Source organism: Entelurus aequoreus, linkage group LG15 (genome assembly GCF_033978785.1).
Source record: "Entelurus aequoreus isolate RoL-2023_Sb linkage group LG15, RoL_Eaeq_v1.1, whole genome shotgun sequence".
Taxonomy (NCBI): Eukaryota; Metazoa; Chordata; class Actinopteri; order Syngnathiformes; family Syngnathidae; genus Entelurus; species Entelurus aequoreus.
In genome coordinates, this window is record NC_084745.1 from 57782531 (window position 1) to 57804908 (window position 22378).

General features: G+C 43.3%; 1 protein-coding gene across 1 annotated transcript; it reads left to right on the forward strand.

Moving 5' to 3' along the window:
* Positions 1-4246: 4246 nt before the first annotated feature.
* Positions 4247-22326, forward strand: usp12a (ubiquitin specific peptidase 12a). Its single transcript, XM_062021855.1, has 9 exons — positions 4247-4715; positions 8035-8115; positions 8185-8398; positions 15276-15505; positions 17160-17236; positions 17468-17551; positions 20211-20408; positions 20471-20549; positions 22078-22326. Exons 1-9 carry the CDS (start codon positions 4668-4670, stop codon positions 22177-22179), a joined length of 1113 nt encoding a protein of 370 aa, XP_061877839.1. The 5' UTR covers positions 4247-4667; the 3' UTR covers positions 22180-22326.
* Positions 22327-22378: the final 52 nt, after the last annotated feature.

The following is a 22378-nucleotide window of genomic DNA, read 5'->3' on the forward strand; positions in this document are numbered from 1 at the left end:
GCTAGACATAGGGAGGCCCGAAAATAAAACGTTACAGTAATCGAGACGAGACGTAACGAACGCATGAATAATGATCTCAGCGTCGCTAGTGGACAAGATGGAACGAATTTTAGCGATATTACGGAGATGAAAGAAGGCCGTTTTAGTAACACTCTTAATGTGTGACTCAAACGAGAGAGTTGGGTGGAAGATAATACCCAGATTCTTTACCGAGTCTCCTTGTTTAATTGTTTGGTTGTCAAATGTTAAGGTGGTATTATTAAATAGATGTCGGTGTCTAGCAGGACCGATAATCAGCATTTCCCTTTTCTTAGCGTTGAGTTGCAAAAAGTTAGCGGACATCCATTGTTTAATTTCATTAAGACACGCCTCCAGCTGACTACAATCCGGCGTGTTGGTCAGCTTTAGGGGCATTTAGAGTTGGGTGTCATCAGCATAACAGTGAAAGCTAACACCGTACTTGCGTATGATGTCACCCAGCGGCAGCATGTAAATACTAAAGAGTGCAGGGCCAAGAACCGAACCCTGGGGAACTCCGCACGTTACCTTGACATAGTCCGAGGTCACATTGTTATGGGAGACGCAAGGCATCCTGTCAGTAAGATAAGAGTTAAACCAAGACAAGGCTAAGTCTGACATACCAATACGTGTTTTGATACGCTCTAATAAAATATTATGATCGACGGTATCGAAAGCGGCGCTAAGATCAAGAAGCAGCAACATAGATGACATCTATGGTTAGCAATAGATCATTAGTCATTTTTGCGAGGGCTGTCTCCGTAGAGTGATTTGCCCTGAAACCGGATTGAAAAGGTTCACAGAGATTGTTAGTCACTAAGTGTTCATTTAGCTGCTGTGCAACAATTTTTTCGAGAATTTTAGAAATAAACGGAAGGTGGGAGACCGGTCGGTAGTTTGCCATGAGGTCAGGATCGAGGTTAGGTCTTTTGAGCAGAGGATGAATAACCGCTTTTTTGAATGCTAGGGGAACAGTGCCGGAGGAAAGTGATAAGTTTATAATATTTAACACTGATGGACCTAATAATACAAACAGTTCCTTGATAAGTTTCCCAGGAAGTGGGTCAAGTAAACATGTTGTTTGTTTTATCCCACTTACACGCTGTAATAATTCCTCTAATGTTATTTCATCAAAAATAGAGAGACTATTTTGGAGGGCAGTGTCCGTCGTATATACAGTCGTATTTGTGTTAATAGAACCCAGTTGTAGCTGGGATGCGTTGTCTTTAATCTCCTTTCTAATGAGTTCAATTTTCTTATTAAAGAAATTCATAAAGTCATCTGCCGAGTGGGTGGAGCTACTGGGAGGAGTCCCTTGTTGGGTTAGCGATGCTACTGTACTAAACAGAAATTTAGGATCGTTTTTGTTGAGGCGGATGAGATTTGAGTAGTATTTAGCTTTAGCTAAGGTAAGCATGCGTTTATAAGTTATTAAACTATCACTCCATGCTTGATGGAAAACCTCAAGTTTAGTCGCGCGCCATTTGCGTTCCAGTTTTCTACATGATAATTTATGAGCTCTAATTTCTTCTGTAAACCATGGGGTGCGCCTTTTAGGGGCCCTTTTTTGCTTTAGCGGTGCTATACTATCAATAATTTCGCGCAAGGCATCGTCAAAGTTGTTAGTGAGGTTATCAATAGAGCCGACATAATTTGGGAATGGTGCCATTACCGAAGGCAGTAGGTTAGCAAGAGTCATCGTTGTGGCAGCATTAATGTTGCGGCCGCTATAGCAGTTATTATTATTATTAGCTTGTTGACAAAGAGTCAAAACTTCTAATTTTATAAGGTAATGATCGGACATTACTTTAGTATATGGAAGTATCATAACTTTGGAGGTGGTGACACCCCTGACAAGCACTAGATCTATTGTATTACCGTTGCGATGCGTGGGTTCATGTATTATTTGTGTAAGACCACAGCTATCAATTATGGTTTGGAGCGCCACGCACTGAGGGTCCGATGGGGTATTCATATGGATATTAAAGTCCCCCATTATGATTATATTGTCGGCGTGCGTCACTAGATCAGCAACGAACTCTGAGAATTCACTGATAAAGTCCGAATAGGGCCCAGGGGGGCGGTAAATAACAGCTAGGTCGAGAGGTAGCGGTGTGACAGACCTCATAGTAAGCACCTCAAACGATTTATATTTATTATTTAGGTTAGGGGTAAGGTTGAAATTTTCATTGTATATTAGTGCGACACCCCCTCCCCTTTTAAGAGGGCGGGCAACATGCGCATTCGTATAGTTAGGAGGAGATGCTTCATTGAGCGCAAAAAATTCGTCCGGTTTGAGCCAGGTTTCGCTAAGACCAATGACGTTAAGATTGTTGTCTCTAATGACCTCATTAACCAATAACGCCTTGGGAGACAATGATCTTATGTTTAAAAAGCCCATATTATAGGTATTGGGCTGTTTTGACGAGTTTTTGTTAAGATTATCCGTAGTGGCAATATTAACAATGTTGCGTTTATTATGCGTAGTGCACTTTAAATAGTTTCGACCATATCTAGGAATTGATATGACGGGAATTTTCCGATTGTTTGCTTAGTGCTGCAATAGACTGGACATATCATAATTTGCCACCTCAGTAGAATGCATGTCCACCTCTGACACAGACACAACAGAAAAAACATGATGTGAATTGTGTATTATTCTAAGAGAATTGCTATGCGTACATGGATTATCCAGCCTGGCGCTGGCTAGTTCTAGCTTAACTGACTCCTCACCCGGACTAACAGACATTGTAATTGCCTGTGACCAGGCTTGCTCTAGTGTAGTCAGTCAAGTGAGACTTAAATAGTAGTCTATGTTTCTAGACAGGATGATGGCGCCTTCCTGGTTAGGGTGAAGGCCGTCTCTCATCAGCAAGCCTGGTTTGCCCCAGAAAGAGGGCCAGTTATCAATAAACGTTAGTCCCTGCTCCCTACAGTATCTAGCCAACCACTTGTTAAGCGAGACTAATCTGCTATATCTCTCATCATTGCCTCTCGCAGTAACACCCGAATAAGTTTTTCAACTTGTTTAAGTCGGGGTCCACGTTAATCAATTCATGGTAAAATGGTCAATGAAATTAATTCAATTAAAAAATGTCATACTTGAATAATATAACGTTGAAATAAATGATTGTGACACCTAAAACAAAATACACCAGCCGCCACTGATTATGATGCATTCTCATTTTAAGCAAAGTATAAAACAATACTTTCTTCACAGTATAATTGTAACCAGGAATAATTATTTAAGTAACAATATTCAGATACTAACATTGTTGGGTAAGACAAAATTTGGTGTTATTCTGAATCCAGTGAAACAGATTGGTGGTTTTAGCTGATATAAAGACTTTCAGGTGATATATATGTTTATGTTTAAGTATTTGCCAAATGCTTTTATCCAAATTGTGACATACATAAAAAAATACATGTAAAACAATGACTGTAAACATGATCATTTAAGGGAAGAATGTAATACAAAATATCAATCAATCAATCAATCAATGTTTATTTATATAGCCCTAAATCACAAGTGTCTCAAAGGGCTGATCAATACAAAGTCTCAAGACAGAATAAACTCTCTGCTGCTTCAGCAACAGAGATACAGTCTATAAGATATATAGATATATAATGTATTCATACATTGTTTATGTAGCATGTATATATAACTTAATCATATTGTTTCTTCAATTTAAAAATAGCTGACCCTTCTCTGGGATTATATTTCCAGTTTTGATCTGGGACGTCTGGTCACTTATAGCATATAAGAATATTCTATTACTGTTAAGCAAACTATGAATACTAAAACATGTGTCCTTCATCATAGCTACACGTATGACAAAAAAGCGCGTGAAAATCAGTGGTATTCAGTGAGGTAAACTGAATTAAATGCGCTGACGGTTCATTGCCCCTGCCAAATGAATTGCACTGAGTGGAGCGGATCACCACTCCAAGATGGCGGCTCCGCGTCTCGTCAGCGCCAGTAGGCAGCTCCATGCTGCGTACCCAGAAGATGTCTATGGTGAGGCTGCCTACTACATTGCCTGAAGAAAAAACCATTGACGGTGACGCTACCTAATACATTGCCTGGAAGAAAAAGCCATCGACGGTGAGGCTGCCTAATACATTGCCTGAAGAAAAAGCAATTGAAGCTGAGTGGCTGACCCAGAATCAGTTTATCGCCTGTAAAGCGCACCTCAACATGGGAACGTGAACTGATTCTAAGTCGGATTTGAGCGGTAACCATTTTTTTATGGCCCAAGCCCAAGTAGGATATGAACAAATTAAAATGTGTTTCCTAGTCGTCATTTTAATGATGTATACATGTATATAACAGTATATATATATTTGTATTTTATTTGGTTAAAAAAAAGTTAGCTGCCATCACTTCACTGACACGCATGCGTAATAGTTCAGGGTTTTTTTTGATGACATGTTCGCGTTATGGAACGTTGCTATCGTCACCTCATTGACAGCATGCACGTAATCTGTTCATGTTGGAGTTGTGCCATGCCAAATGACGGATAAACTAACTTTAATATCCAATGTGTTTTGACAAGTCCGGAAGTGAATGCTAGCTTAGCTGGGTTTAGCCTAGCGGTGCTATGGTGCCGTCACCCGGGGAGAACGTGCTGGAAGATGGCGCCAGCTGAATGGAAATCCTAATGACAGTGTCCAAATTGGCCTCTTTTTCTACCATGGTGAGTGAACTAACTCTTTATTTAGTGTGCCAGCAGTAGCGCTTTCAGATTGCAGCATGTATGCTAACCATGCTACATACTTGTCCTCTCATACTTTGAATATTCCACATAATTGTCCTCTCATACTTTGAATATTCCACATACTTGTCCTCTCATACTTTGAATATTCCACATACTTGTCCTCTCATACTTTGAATATTCCACATACTTGTCCTCTCATACTTTGAATATTCCACATACTTGTCCTCTCATACTTTGAATATTCCACATACTTGTCCTATCATACGTTGAATATTCCACATACTTGTCCTCTCATACTTTGAATATTCCACATACTTGTCCTCTCATACGTTGAATATTCCACATACTTGTCCTCTCATACTTTGAATATTCCACATAATTGTCCTCTCATACTTTGAATATTCCACATACTTGTCCTCTCATACTTTGAATATTCCACATACTTGTCCTCTCATACTTTGAATATTCTACATACTTGTCCTCTCATTCTTTGAATATTCCACATACTTGTCCTATCATACGTTGAATATTCCACATACTTGTCCTCTCATACTTTGAATATTCCACATACTTGTCCTCTCATACTTTGAATATTCCACATACTTGTCCTCTCATACGTTGAATATTCCACATACTTGTCCTCTCATACTTTGAATATTCCACATAATTGTCATCTCATACTTTGAATATTCCACATACTTGTCCTCTCATACTTTGAATATTCCACATACTTGTCCTCTCATACTTTGAATATTCCACATACTTGTCCTCTCATACTTTGAATATTCTACATACTTGTCCTCTTATACTTCTACTTTTGAGCAAAAGTCACCTTAACATTGAAGAAAAGCATCGTAATATTGTCCAGAATCACTCATGGCAGCTGCTTTCCTCCTTAATTCCTGCCACAAAGTGAAGTCAATGATAATAAATGTGAATAAACCTCCCTGACACGTCACTAACTTGGTGTTTCTATGCAGGCCAGATCTTTTCTATTAGACATTGACTGATGTGTTGTCTTCAGTAGTCAAGGAAGCAGATATTGATTGTAAGATACATCCTCAGATGCACTGGGACACATCATCAGTGATATGCCCTTTGGTGTCTTTCAACATCATACCCCCTCCCTCAGGTGACCCAGCCAGGGTTGATCAGACCCCAGCTTGTGTCCCAGTAGCACTGTTTGCTCGTCCTGATCCAAAGCCATCTAGAGGCTCTCTCTGCTGCCTCCATGGTGGCCTTGATGGCCTTCCTTTTCCCTTTTTTATACTCTTATTCATACTCTTTTATACTCTTATTGTTGTTGTCTTCACAGACTTTTCTTTTTCATTTCAATACAAAAAGGACACTGAGAATACCAAGCAGCGGTGTTGACTTTAGTACACACTAGACGATGTAGTGGTTATGTGTTGACTTTAGTACACACTAGATGTAGTGCTTATGTGTTGACTTTAGTACACACTAGATGTAGTGGTTATGTGTTGACTTTAGTACACACTAGATGATGTAGTGGTTATGTGTTGACTTTAGTACACACTAGACGATGTAGTGGTTATGTGTTGACTTTAGTACACACTAGACGATGTAGTGGTTATGTGTTGACTTTAGTACACACTAGATGATGTAGTGGTTATGTGTTGACTTTAGTACACACTAGACGATGTAGTGGTTATGTGTTGACTTTAGTACACACTAGATGTAGTGGTTATGTGTTGAATTTAGTACACACTAGATGTAGTGGTTATGTGTTGACTTTAGTACACACTAGATGATGTAGTGGTTATGTGTTGACTTTAGTACACACTAGATGATGTAGTGGTTATGTGTTGACTTTAGTACACACTAGATGATGTAGTGGTTATGTGTTGACTTTAGTACACACTAGATGATGTAGTGGTTATGTGTTGACTTTAGTACACACTAGACGATGTAGTGGTTATGTGTTGACTTTAGTACACACTAGATGATGTAGTGGTTATGTGTTGACTTTAGTACACACTAGATGATGTAGTGGTTATGTGTTGACTTTAGTACACACTAGACGATGTAGTGGTTATGTGTTGACTTTAGTACACACTAGATGATGTAGTGGTTATGTGTTGACTTTAGTACACACTAGACGATGTAGTGGTTATGTGTTGACTTTAGTACACACTAGATGATGTAGTGGTTATGTGTTGACTTTAGTACACACTAGATGATGTAGTGGTTATGTGTTGACTTTAGTACACACTAGATGATGTAGTGGTTATGTGTTGACTTTAGTACACACTAGACAATGTAGTGGTTATGTGTTGACTTTAGTACACACTAGATGATGTAGTGGTTATGTGTTGACTTTAGTACACACTAGACGATGTAGTGGTTATGTGTTGACTTTAGTACACACTAGACGATGTAGTGGTTATGTGTTGACTTTAGTACACACTAGACGATGTAGTGGTTATGTGTTGACTTTAGTACACACTAGATGATGTAGTGGTTATGTGTTGACTTTAGTACACACTAGATGATGTAGTGGTAATGTGTTGACTTTAGTACACACTAGACGATGTAGTGGTTATGTGTTGACTTTAGTACACACTAGATGATGTAGTGGTTATGTGTTGACTTTAGTACACACTAGACGATGTAGTGGTTATGTGTTGACTTTAGTACACACTAGATGATGTAGTGGTTATGTGTTGACTTTAGTACACACTAGATGATGTAGTGGTTATGTGTTGACTTTAGTACACACTAGATGATGTAGTGGTAATGTGTTGACTTTAGTACACACTAGATGATGTAGTGGTTATGTGTTGACTTTAGTACACACTAGATGATGTAGTGGTTATGTGTTGACTTTAGTACACACTAGATGATGTAGTGGTTATGTGTTGACTTTAGTACACACTAGATGATGTAGTGGTCATGTGTTGACTTTAGTACACACTAGATGATGTAGTGGTTATGTGTTGACTTTAGTACACACTAGATGATGTAGTGGTTATGTGTTGACTTTAGTACACACTAGATGATGTAGTGGTTATGTGTTGACTTTAGTACACACTAGATGATGTAGTGGTCATGTGTTGACTTTAGTACACACTAGATGATGTAGTGGTTATGTGTTGACTTTAGTACACACTAGATGATGTAGTGGTTATGTGTTGACTTTAGTACACACTAGATGATGTAGTGGTTATGTGTTGACTTTAGTACACACTAGATGATGTAGTGGTCATGTGTTGACTTTAGTACACACTAGATGATGTAGTGGTTATGGGACAGCCGCTGACGTGATGTGCTCCCACAGGGTATCAATGCCTCCGCTCTGGAGAAAGAGATTGGAGCCGAGCAGTTCCCGGTCAACGAGCACTACTTTGGCCTGGTCAACGTGGGTACCAAAGACAAGATGTCCGTAGGTGTGGCTTGTTTGTACTCACAATCTCACCACCGCTTTCAGTTCGGCAACACCTGCTACTGCAACTCAGTGCTGCAGGCGCTCTATTTCTGCCGGCCCTTCCGGGAGAAGATCCTGGCCTACCGCAGCCAGCCCAGGAGGAAGGAGAACCTGCTCAGCTGCCTGGCAGACCTCTTCCACAGCATCGCCACCCAGAAGAAGAAGGTGGGCGTCATCCCGCCCAAGAAGTTCATCACCCGCCTTCGCAAGGAGAACGGTCAGTGGGAAGTCTACTACTGACGTGGCCCCTGACACTTGTACTACTTCATGTAGTGCTGACGTGGCCCCTGACACTTGTACTACTTCATGTACTGCTGACGTGGCCCCTGACACTTGTACTACTTCATGTAGTGCTGACGTGGCCCCTGACACTTGTTCCACTTCATGTAGTGCTGACGTGGCCCCTGACACTTGTACTACTTCATGTAGTGCTGACGTGGCCCCTGACACTTGTACTACTTCATGTAGTGCTGACGTGGCCCCTGACACTTGTACTACTTCATGTAGTGCTGACGTGGCCCCTGACACTTGTACTACTTCATGTAGTGCTGACGTGGCCCCTGACACTTGTACTACTTCATGTAGTGCTGACGTGGCCCCTGACACTTGTACTACTTCATGTAGTGCTGACGTGGCCCCTGACACTTGTACTACTTCATGTAGTGCTGACGTGGCCCCTGACACTTGTACTACTTCATGTAGTGCTGACGTGGCCCCTGACACTTGTACTACTTCATGTAGTGCTGACGTGGCCCCTGACACTTGTACTACTTCATGTAGTGCTGACGTGGCCCCTGACACTTGTAGTACTTCATGTAGTGCTGACGTGGCCCCTGACACTTGTACTACTTCATGTAGTGCTGACGTGGCCCCTGACACTTGTACTACTTCATGTAGTGCTGACGTGGCCCCTGACACTTGTACTACTTCATGTAGTGCTGACGTGGCCCCTGACACTTGTACTACTTCATGTAGTGCTGACGTGGCCCCTGACACTTGTACTACTTCATGTAGTGCTGACGTGGCCCCTGACACTTGTACTACTTCATGTAGTGCTGACGTGGCCCCTGACACTTGTACTACTTCATGTAGTGCTGACGTGGCCCCTGACACTTGTACTACTTCATGTAGTGCTGACGTGGCCCCTGACACTTGTACTACTTCATGTAGTACTGACGTGGCCCCTGACACTTGTACTACTTCATGTAGTGCTGACGTGGCCCCTGACACTTGTACTACTTCATGTAGTGCTGACGTGGCCCCTGACACTTGTACTACTTCATGTAGTGCTGACGTGGCCCCTGACACTTGTACTACTTCATGTGGTGGGGAGGTGGACCCTAACACTTGTAAGTGTAGTATTTCATGTAGTGCTGACGTGGCCCCTGACACTATGAAGTCTACTACTTCATGTAGTGGTGAGGTGGCCCCTGACACTTGTAGTACTTCATGTAGTGGTGAGGTGGCCCCTAACACTTGTAAGTATAGTTCTTCGTGTAGTGCTGAGGTGGCCCTTGACACTTGTAAGTGTAGTACTTCATGTAGTGCTGAGGTGGCCCCCAACACTTGTAAGTGTACTACTTCATGTAGTGCTGAGGTGGCCCCCAACACTTGTAAGTGTAATACTTCATGTAGTGCTGAGGTGGCCCCTGACACTTGTAGTACTTCATGTAGTGGTGAGGTGGCCCCTAACACTTGTAAGTATAGTTCTTCATGTAGTGCTGAGGGGGCCCTTGACACTTGTAAGTGTAGTACTTCATGTAGTGCTGAGGTGGCCCCCAACACTTGTAAGTGTAGTACTTCATGTAGTGCTGACGTGGCCCCTGACACTTGTACTACTTCATGTAGTGCTGACGTGGCCCCTGACACTTGTACTACTTCATGTAGTGCTGACGTGGCCCCTGACACTTGTACTACTTCATGTAGTGCTGACGTGGCCCCTGACACTTGTACTACTTCATGTAGTGCTGACGTGGCCCCTGACACTTGTACTACTTCATGTAGTGCTGACGTGGCCCCTGACACTTGTACTACTTCATGTAGTGCTGACGTGGCCCCTGACACTTGTACTACTTCATGTAGTGCTGACGTGGCCCCTGACACTTGTACTACTTCATGTAGTGCTGACGTGGCCCCTGACACTTGTACTACTTCATGTAGTGCTGACGTGGCCCCTGACACTTGTAGTACTTCATGTAGTGCTGACGTGGCCCCTGACACTTGTACTACTTCATGTAGTGCTGACGTGGCCCCTGACACTTGTACTACTTCATGTAGTGCTGACGTGGCCCCTGACACTTGTACTACTTCATGTAGTGCTGACGTGGCCCCTGACACTTGTACTACTTCATGTAGTGCTGACGTGGCCCCTGACACTTGTACTACTTCATGTAGTGCTGACGTGGCCCCTGACACTTGTACTACTTCATGTAGTGCTGACGTGGCCCCTGACACTTGTACTACTTCATGTAGTGCTGACGTGGCCCCTGACACTTGTACTACTTCATGTAGTGCTGACGTGGCCCCTGACACTTGTACTACTTCATGTAGTACTGACGTGGCCCCTGACACTTGTACTACTTCATGTAGTGCTGACGTGGCCCCTGACACTTGTACTACTTCATGTAGTGCTGACGTGGCCCCTGACACTTGTACTACTTCATGTAGTGCTGACGTGGCCCCTGACACTTGTACTACTTCATGTGGTGGGGAGGTGGACCCTAACACTTGTAAGTGTAGTATTTCATGTAGTGCTGACGTGGCCCCTGACACTATGAAGTCTACTACTTCATGTAGTGGTGAGGTGGCCCCTGACACTTGTAGTACTTCATGTAGTGGTGAGGTGGCCCCTAACACTTGTAAGTATAGTTCTTCGTGTAGTGCTGAGGTGGCCCTTGACACTTGTAAGTGTAGTACTTCATGTAGTGCTGAGGTGGCCCCCAACACTTGTAAGTGTACTACTTCATGTAGTGCTGAGGTGGCCCCCAACACTTGTAAGTGTAATACTTCATGTAGTGCTGAGGTGGCCCCTGACACTTGTAGTACTTCATGTAGTGGTGAGGTGGCCCCTAACACTTGTAAGTATAGTTCTTCATGTAGTGCTGAGGGGGCCCTTGACACTTGTAAGTGTAGTACTTCATGTAGTGCTGAGGTGGCCCCCAACACTTGTAAGTGTACTACTTCATGTAGTGCTGAGGTGGCCCCTGACACTTGTAGTACTTCATGTGGTGGTGAGGTGGCCGCTGACACTTGTAAGTGTACTACTTCATGTAGTGGTGAGGTGGACCCTAACACTTGTAGTACTTCATGTAGTGGTGAGGTGGCCCCTAACACTTGTAATACTTCATGTAGTGGTGAGGTGGCCCCTAACACTTGTAAGTGTAGTACTTCATGTAGTGGTGAGGTGGCCCCTAACACTTGTAGTACTTCATGTAGTGGTGAGGTGGCCCCTAACACTTGTAATACTTCATGTAGTGGTGAGGTGGCCCCTAACACTTGTAGTACTTCATGTAGTGGTGAGGTGGCCCCTAACACTTGTAGTACTTCATGTAGTGGTGAGGTGGCCCCTGACACTTGTAATACTTCATGTAGTGGTGAGGTGGCCCCTAACACTTGTAGTACTTCATGTAGTGGTGAGGTGGCCCCTAACACTTGTAGTACTTCATGTAGTGGTGAGGTGGCCCCTAACACTTGTAATACTTCATGTAGTGGTGAGGTGGCCCCTAACACTTGTAGTACTTCATGTAGTGGTGAGGTGGCCCCTAACACTTGTAATACTTCATGTAGTGGTGAGGTGGCCCCTAACACTTGTAGTACTTCATGTAGTGGTGAGGTGGCCCCTAACACTTGTAATACTTCATGTAGTGGTGAGGTGGCCCCTAACACTTGTAAGTGTAGTACTTCATGTAGTGGTGAGGTGGCCCCTAACACTTGTAGTACTTCATGTAGTGGTGAGGTGGCCCCTAACACTTGTAGTACTTCATGTAGTGGTGAGGTGGCCCCTAACACTTGTAGTACTTCATGTAGTGGTGAGGTGGCCCCTAACACTTGTAAGTGTAGTACTTCATGTAGTGGTGAGGTGGCCCCTAACACTTGTAGTACTTCATGTAGTGGTGAGGTGGCCCCTAACACTTGTAGTACTTCATGTAGTGGTGAGGTGGCCCCTAACACTTGTAAGTGTAGTACTTCATGTAGTGGTGAGGTGGCCCCTAACACTTGTAAGTGTAGTACTTCATGTAGTGGTGAGGTGGCCCCTAACACTTGTAATACTTCATGGAGTGGTGAGGTGGCCCCTAACACTTGTAAGTTAAAGTATCAATGATTGTCACACACACACTAGGTGTGGTGAAATTTGTCCTCTGCATTTGACCCGTACCCTTGATCACCCCCTGGGAGGTGAGGGGAGCAGTGGGCAGCAGTGGTGCCGTGCCCGGGAATCATTTTTTGTGATTTACTACTTCATGCTGTACAGAGTTGTTTGACAACTACGTGCAGCAGTATTAGTATAGAAGTGTTTGACAACTACATGCAGCAGTATTAGTATAGAAGTGTTTGACAACTACGTGCAGCAGTATTAGTATAGAAGTGTTTGACAACTACATGCAGCAGTATTAGTATAGAAGTGTTTGACAACTACGTGCAGCAGTATTAGTATAGAAGTGTTTGACAACTACGTGCAGCAGTATTAGTATAGAAGTGTTTGACAACTACGTGCAGCAGTATTAGTATAGAAGTGTTTGACAACTACGTGCAGCAGTATTAGTATAGAAGTGTTTGACAACTACATGCAGCAGTATTAGTATAGAAGTGTTTGACAACTACGTGCAGCAGTATTAGTATAGAAGTGTTTGACAACTACGTGCAGCAGTATTAGTATAGAAGTGTTTGACAACTACGTGCAGCAGTATTAGTATAGAAGTGTTTGACAACTACATGCAGCAGTATTAGTATAGAAGTGTTTGACAACTACGTGCAGCAGTATTAGTATAGAAGTGTTTGACAACTACGTGCAGCAGTATTAGTATAGAAGTGTTTGACAACTACGTGCAGCAGTATTAGTATAGAAGTGTTTGACAACTACGTGCAGCAGTATTAGTATAGAAGTGTTTGACAACTACGTGCAGCAGTATTAGTATAGAAGTGTTTGACAACTACGTGCAGCAGTATTAGTATAGAAGTGTTTGACAACTACGTGCAGCAGTATTAGTATAGAAGTGTTTGACAACTACGTGCAGCAGTATTAGTATAGAAGTGTTTGACAACTACGTGCAGCAGTATTAGTATAGAAGTGTTTGACAACTACATGCAGCAGTATTAGTATAGAAGTGTTTGACAACTACATGCAGCAGTATTAGTATAGAAGTGTTTGACAACTACATGCAGCAGTATTAGTATAGAAGTGTTTGACAACTACGTGCAGCAGTATTAGTATAGAAGTGTTTGACAACTACATGCAGCAGTATTAGTATAGAAGTGTTTGACAACTACGTGCAGCAGTATTAGTATAGAAGTGTTTGACAACTACATGCAGCAGTATTAGTATAGAAGTGTTTGACAACTACGTGCAGCAGTATTAGTATAGAAGTGTTTGACAACTACGTGCAGCAGTATTAGTATAGAAGTGTTTGACAACTACGTGCAGCAGTATTAGTATAGAAGTGTTTGACAACTACGTGCAGCAGTATTAGTATAGAAGTGTTTGACAACTACACGCAGCAGTATTAGTATAGAAGTGTTTGACAACTACGTGCAGCAGTATTAGTATAGAAGTGTTTGACAACTACGTGCAGCAGTATTAGTATAGAAGTGTTTGACAACTACGTGCAGCAGTATTAGTATAGAAGTGTTTGACAACTACGTGCAGCAGTATTAGTATAGAAGTGTTTGACAATTACGTGCAGCAGTATTAGTATAGAAGTGTTTGACAACTACGTGCAGCAGTATTAGTATAGAAGTGTTTGACAACTACGTGCAGCAGTATTAGTATAGAAGTGTTTGACAACTACGTGCAGCAGTATTAGTATAGAAGTGTTTGACAACTACGTGCAGCAGTATTAGTATAGAAGTGTTTGACAACTACGTGCAGCAGTATTAGTATAGAAGTGTTTGACAACTACGTGCAGCAGTATTAGTATAGAAGTGTTTGACAACTACGTGCAGCAGTATTAGTATAGAAGTGTTTGACAACTACACGCAGCAGTATTAGTATAGAAGTGTTTGACAACTACGTGCAGCAGTATTAGTATAGAAGTGTTTGACAACTACGTGCAGCAGTATTAGTATAGAAGTGTTTGACAACTACGTGCAGCAGTATTAGTATAGAAGTGTTTGACAACTACGTGCAGCAGTATTAGTATAGAAGTGTTTGACAACTACGTGCAGCAGTATTAGTATAGAAGTGTTTGACAACTACATGCAGCAGTATTAGTATAGAAGTGTTTGACAACTACGTGCAGCAGTATTAGTATAGAAGTGTTTGACAACTACGTGCAGCAGTATTAGTATAGAAGTGTTTGACAACTACACGCAGCAGTATTAGTATAGAAGTGTTTGACAACTACGTGCAGCAGTATTAGTATAGAAGTGTTTGACAACTACGTGCAGCAGTATTAGTATAGAAGTGTTTGACAACTACGTGCAGCAGTATTAGTATAGAAGTGTTTGACAACTACACGCAGCAGTATTAGTATAGAAGTGTTTGACAACTACGTGCAGCAGTATTAGTATAGAAGTGTTTGACAACTACATGCAGCAGTATTAGTATAGAAGTGTTTGACAACTACGTGCAGCAGTATTAGTATAGAAGTGTTTGACAACTACGTGCAGCAGTATTAGTATAGAAGTGTTTGACAACTACGTGCAGCAGTATTAGTATAGAAGTGTTTGACAACTACGTGCAGCAGTATTAGTATAGAAGTGTTTGACAACTACGTGCAGCAGTATTAGTATAGAAGTGTTTGACAACTACGTGCAGCAGTATTAGTATAGAAGTGTTTGACAACTACGTGCAGCAGTATTAGTATAGAAGTGTTTGACAACTACGTGCAGCAGTATTAGTATAGAAGTGTTTGACAACATGTTGTTGTGCTGTACAGAGTTGTTTGACAACTACATGCAGCAGGACGCACATGAGTTCCTCAACTACCTTCTCAACACCATCGCTGACCTGCTGCAGGAGGAAAGGAAGCAGGACAAGACTAATGGCCGCCTGGCCAACGGCACCTCAGACTCTCAGAACAACAACACCACTCACCACACCACCTGGGTGCATGACATCTTCCAGGGCACGCTCACCAACGAGACACGCTGCCTCACCTGTGAAACGGTAACAACCTTTACGGCCCTTAGTGAGCTAGCACAGACTGTAGAGCTACAACAAAACATCTTACTGTACATACATACAGTATGTACAGTACACATGGATGTACATGTACATACATACAATGTATGTATACACATACTGTACATACAAACATACATATACATTCACTGTACAAACATACATATACACATACTGTACATATACATTCACTGTACATATACATTCACTGTACAAACATACATATACACACACTGTACATATACAAGTACATATACATACATGCACATAATCAGGTTTCCTCAAACATATATTAACGTTGTTGCCCTAGGGTAAACTGGGTAACACACTGACAAAGCTGAACCTATTGTTACTGTAACAATCTACAAGGTTAATACAGTTGGCTCCATTGATCTGCTTTCTTTTGTATTTAAATGTATCATGACATATATGTATTGTTGCATTTGAAACAATTGTATTGTTGATCATAAAAAGTTATTATTATTCATTATCAATAATACTATTGGTATTTGTATTGATCCATTTGTAGTGTATTAATGTTGATTGTCATTTCTGTGTTATTAATATTTACTTCACTAACTGCTTCTCTGATATCACTTTTACCATCATATTTGTACATATTGTATTTGATGTTGTTGTTGTCTCTCTCTTATCCCCTCACATTGTCCCCTCAATGCCCTCTGTCTTCCTTCTCTTGTCTCTCTTATCCCCTCACATTGTCCCCTCAATGCCCTCTGTCTTCCTTCTCTTGTCTCTCTTATCCCCTCACATTGTCCCCTCAATGCCCTCTGTCTTCTTTCTCTTGTCTCTCTTATCCCCTCACATTGTCCCCTCAATGCCCTCTGTCTTCCTTCTCTTGTCTCTCTCTCCCATCCTAACATGAATGCAACAACAGCTCATCAAGTCAAATCATACTTGCCAACCTTCAGACCTCCAATATCAGGAGGTGGTGGGGGGGGCGTGGTTGGGGGCGTGGTTATTTACAGCTAGAACTCGAGTATTTCATATATATTTCATATATATATATATATGTATGAAATACTTGACTTTCAGTGAATTCTAGCTATATATATATATATATATTTTGTTTTTTAAATTTTATTTACATAGAAAAAAAATAAAAATACTTGAATTTCAGTGTTCCAGTGGCTATCCATTAGATGGCAGTATTGTCCTGTTTAACTTCTCCGTTCATGATGAGTATATCATTTCGGCCGCCATGTCTGTAATTTCCTCGTTCTTCTGCTTCGTCTCCTTGTTGTGTGCGCAGTTGTGCACTCTATAAAAGCCCTAGATGTTATGACGTCTTTGGGCAGGCAAGCTGTTTATATTGTGGGAAAGCGGACGTGAGAACAGGCTGTCCCCACTCAGTCTCAGGTCCGCATTGAGCTGGAGGGGGCGTGGCCTCCAGCTCCGGCTGAATACCGGGAGTTTGTCGGGAGAAAATCTCTGCCGGGAGGTTGTCGGGAGAGGCGCTGAATCGCTAAAAACGGGAGGGTTGGCAAGTATGAGTCAAATGCAAACAAGACAAGAACATAATAAATATGTGAGAATGTTGTGCTTATATTGTCCATGGCTGCCCCCTAAAGGTCTGGAGTGTCATGTCATGCTTTCCTCTTCCTCTTCCTGTCTCTGACAGATCAGCAGCAAAGATGAGGACTTTCTAGATCTTTCTGTGGATGTGGAACAAAACACCTCCATCACACACTGCCTCAGGTAACTCATCTTGTGTGAGTCTCCTATCCAACACCAAGTGTGTGTGTTTTCATCTTGTGTGTCTCCTATCCAACACTGTGTGTGTGTGTGTGTCATATCCAACACTGTGTGTGTGTTTTCATCTTGTGTGTGTCTCCTATCCAACACTGTGTGTGTGTGTGTGTGTGTGTGTGTGTGTGTGTGTGTGTCGTGTCCAACACTGTGTGTGTTTCATGTTGTGTGTTTTCACAGAGGCTTCAGCAACACTGAGACATTGTGTAGTGAGTACAAGTACTTCTGTGAGGAATGTCGCAGCAAGCAGGAGGCACACAAGAGGTGAGTGATGACTTAGTTTGCTTACACTAACTGTGTTGTCAACACACCTGTGTGTGTGTGTCTCAGGATGTGTGTTGTCAACACACCTGTGTGTGTGTGTGTCTCAGGATGTGTGTTGTCGACACACCTGTGTGTGTGGGTCTCAGGATGTGTGTTGTCGACACACCTGTGTGTGTGTCTCAGGATGTGTGTTGTCAACACACCTGTGTGTGTGTGTCTCAGGATGTGTGTTGTCAACACACCTGTGTGTGTGTGTGTCTCAGGATGTGTGTTGTCGACACACCTGTGTGTGTGGGTCTCAGGATGTGTGTTGTCGACACACCTGTGTGTGTGTCTCAGGATGTGTGTTGTCAACACACCTGTGTGTGTGTGTCTCAGGATGTGTGTTGTCGACACACCTGTGTGTGTGGGTCTCAGGATGTGTGGTGTCAACACACCTGTGTGTGTGTGTCTCAGGATGTGTGTTGTCAACACACCTGTGTGTGGGTCTCAGGATGTGTGTTGTCAACACACCTGTGTGTGTGTGTCTCAGGATGTGTGTTGTCAACACACCTGTGTGTGTGTGTCTCAGGATGTGTGGTGTCAACACACCTGTGTGTGTGGGTCTCAGGATGTGTGGTGTCAACACACCTGTGTGTGTGTGTCTCAGGATGTATGTTGTCAACACACCTGTGTGTGTGGGTCTCAGGATGTGTGTTGTCGACACACCTGTGTGTGTGGGTCTCAGGATGTGTGGTGTCAACACACCTGTGTGTGTGTGTCTCAGGATGTGTGTTGTCAACACACCTGTGTGTGGGTCTCAGGATGTGTGTTGTCAACACACCTGTGTGTGTGTGTCTCAGGATGTGTGTTGTCAACACACCTGTGTGTGTGTGTCTCAGGATGTGTGTTGTCAACACACCTGTGTGTGTGGGTCTCAGGATGTGTGGTGTCAACACACCTGTGTGTGTGTGTCTCAGGATGTATGTTGTCAACACACCTGTGTGTGTGGGTCTCAGGATGTGTGTTGTCAACACACCTGTGTGTGTCTCAGGATGTGTGTTGTCAACACACGTGTGTGTGTGTCTCAGGATGTGTGTTGTCAACACACCTGTGTGTGTGGGTCTCAGGATGTGTGGTGTCAACACACCTGTGTGTGTGTGTCTCAGGATGTGTGTTGTCAACACACCTGTGTGTGTGGGTCTCAGGATGTGTGTTGTCAACACGCCTGTGTGTGTGTGTGTGTGTCTCAGGATGTGTGTTGTCAACACACTTGTGTGTGTCTCAGGATGTGTGTTGTCAACACACCTGTGTGTGTCTCAGGATGTATGTTGTCAACACACCTGTGTGTGTCTCAGGATGTGTGTTGTCAACACACCTGTGTGTGTGTGTCTCAGGATGTGTGTTGTCAACACACCTGTGTGTGTCTCAGGATGTGTGTTGTCAACACACGTGTGTGTGTGTGTGTCTCAGGATGTGTGTTGTCAACACACCTGTGTGTGTGTGTCTCAGGATGTATGTTGTCGACACACCTGTGTGTGTGTCTCAGGATGTGTGTTGTCAACACACCTGTGTGTGTCTCAGGATGTGTGTTGTCAACACACCTGTGTGTGTCTCAGGATGTGTGGTGTCAACACACTTGTGTGGGTGTGTCTCAGGATGTGTGTTGTCAACACACCTGTGTGTGTGTCTCAGGATGTGTGTTGTCAACACACCTGTGTGTGTGTGTGTCTCAGGATGTGTGGTGTCAACACACCTGTGTGTGTCTCAGGATGTGTGTTGTCAACACACCTGTGTGTGTCTCAGGATGTTTGTTGTCAACATGTTTGTGTATCAGGATGTTGTTGTTGTGTGTGTCACAGGATGTTGTTGACATGTGTGCGTGTGTATATCAGGATGTTGTTGACACGTGTGTGTGTGTGTGTCAGGATGTTGTTGACACGTGTGTGTGTGTGTGTCAGGATGTTGTTGTTGACACATGTGTGTGTGTGTGTCAGGATGTTGTTGACACGTGTGTGTGTGTGTGTGTCAGGATGTTGTTGTTGACACGTGTGTGTGTGTGTGTCAGGATGTTTTGTTGACGTGTGTGTGTGTGTGTGTGTCAGGATGTTGTTGTTGACACATGTGTGTGTGTGTGTCAGGATGTTGTTGACACGTGTGTGTGTGTGTGTGTGTCAGGATGTTGTTGTTGACACGTGTGTGTGTGTGTGTCAGGATGTTTTGTTGACGTGTGTGTGTGTGTGTGTGTGTGTGTGTGTGTGTGTGTGTGTGTGCGTGTGTGTGTGTGTCAGGATGTTGTTGGTGTGTGTCAGGATGTTGTTGTTGACATGTGTGTGTGTGTGTGTCAGGATGTTGTTGGTGTGTGTCAGGATGTTGTTGTTGACATGTGTGTGTGTGTGTGTGTGTGTCAGGATGTTGTTGTTGACACGTGTGTGTGTGTGTGTCAGGATGTTTTGTTGACGTGTGTGTGTGTGTGTGTGTGTGTGTGTGTGTGTGTGTGTGTGTGTGTGTGTGTGTGTGTGTGTGTGTGTGTGTGTGTGTGTGTGTGTGTGTGTGTGTCAGGATGTTGTTGGTGTGTGTCAGGATGTTGTTGTTGACATGTGTGTGTGTGTGTGTCAGGATGTTGTTGGTGTGTGTCAGGATGTTGTTGTTGACGTGTGTGTGTGTGTGTGTGTGTCAGGATGCGTGTGAAGAAGCTGCCTATGATCCTGGCTCTGCACCTGAAGCGTTTCAAGTACATGGAACAGCTGCAGCGCTACACCAAGCTGTCCTATCGTGTGGTCTTCCCGCTGGAGCTCCGCCTCTTCAACACGTCAGGCGACGCCACCAACCCTGAGCGTCTGTACGACCTGGTGGCCGTGGTGGTGCATTGTGGGAGGTGTGTGTAGTTGGGGCGTGAGGAAGGCGAGAGAAGGCACTAACGTGATGTTGTCATCCCAGCGGTCCTAACCGAGGTCACTACATCGCCATCGTGAAGAGTCACGACTTCTGGCTGCTCTTTGACGACGACATCGTGGAGGTGAGTCACACATCACTTTCACTTTGTCATCACATCACACTCCTTCCTTTACTTTCACTTTGTCATCACATCACACTCCTTCCTTTACTTTCACTTTGTCATCACATCACACTCCTTCCTTTACTTTCACTTTGTCATCACATCACACTCCCTCCTTTACTTTCACTTTGTCATCACATCACACTCCCTCCTTTACTTTCACTTTGTCATCACATCACACTCCTTCCTTTACTTTCACTTTGTCATCACATCACACTCCCTCCTTTACTTTCACTTTGTCATCACATCACACTCCCTCCTTTACTTTCACTTTGTCATCACATCACACTCCTTCCTTTACTTTCACTTTGTCATCACATCACACTCCCTCCTTTACTTTCAGTTTGTCATCACATCACACTCCTTCCTTTACTTTCACTTTGTCATCACATCACACTCCTTCCTTTACTTTCACTTTGTCATCACATCACACTCCTTCCTTTACTTTCACTTTGTCATCACATCACACTCCCTCCTTTACTTTCACTTTGTCATCACATCACACTCCCTCGTTTACTTTCACTTTGTCATCACATCCCACTCCCTCCTTTACTTTCACTTTGTTATCACATCCCACTCCCTCCTTTACTTTCACTTTGTCATCACATCACACTCCCTCCTTGGTGCACACCTCCATTACTTTCACTTTGTCATCACATCACACTCCCTCCTTTACTTTCACTTTGTCATCACATCCCACTCCCTCCTTTACTTTCACTTTGTCATCACATCCCACTCCCTCCTTTACTTTCACTTTGTCATCACATCACACTCCCTCCTTGGTGCACACCTCCATTACTTTCACTTTGTCATCACATCACACTCCCTCCATTACTTTCACTTTGTCATCACATCACACTCCCTCCTTTACTTTCACTTTGTCATCACATCACACTCCCTCCTTTACTTTCACTTTGTCATCACATCCCACTCCCTCCTTTACTTTCACTTTGTCATCACATCCCACTCCCTCCTTTACTTTCACTTTGTCATCACATCACACTCCCTCCTTGGTGCACACCTCCATTACTTTCACTTTGTCATCACATCACACTCCCTCCATTACTTTCGCTTTGTCATCACATCACACTCCCTCCTTTACTTTCACTTTGTCATCACATCACACTCCCTCCTTTACTTTCACTTTGTCATCACATCACACTCCCTCCTTGGTGCACACCTCCATTACTTTCACTTTGTCATCACATCACACTCCCTCCATTACTTTCACTTTGTCATCACATCACACTCCCTCCTTTACTTTCACTTTGTCATCACATCACACTCCCTCCTTTACTTTCACTTTGTCATCACATCACACTCCCTCCTTGGTGCACACCTCCTTTACTTTCACTTTGTCATCACATCACACTCCCTCCTTTACTTTCACTTTGTCATCACATCACACTCCTTCCTTTACTTTCACTTCGTCATCACATCACACTCCCTCCTTGGTGCACACCTCCATTACTTTCACTTTGTTGGGCAGAAAATCGAGGCGCAGGCCATTGAGGAATTCTACGGCCTGACGTCGGAGATCTCCAAGAACTCCGAGTCGGGCTACATCCTCTTCTACCAGTCCAGGGACTAGACCATGTGACGGCAAGCCCCGCCCCCCAGACTGTGCTATTTGTATCAAATGCACTTTTGATAGCGTTTTGTAGGCGAGCAAGACGATCCTCATCCTCAATTATTTTCTGTTTTAAAGAAAAACCAATAAAGTTGTCATTCTTCCTGCTCTCAAGACTCACGGCTGCACCACAGCGCCCCTCAGTGGTCGCACGGCTCAT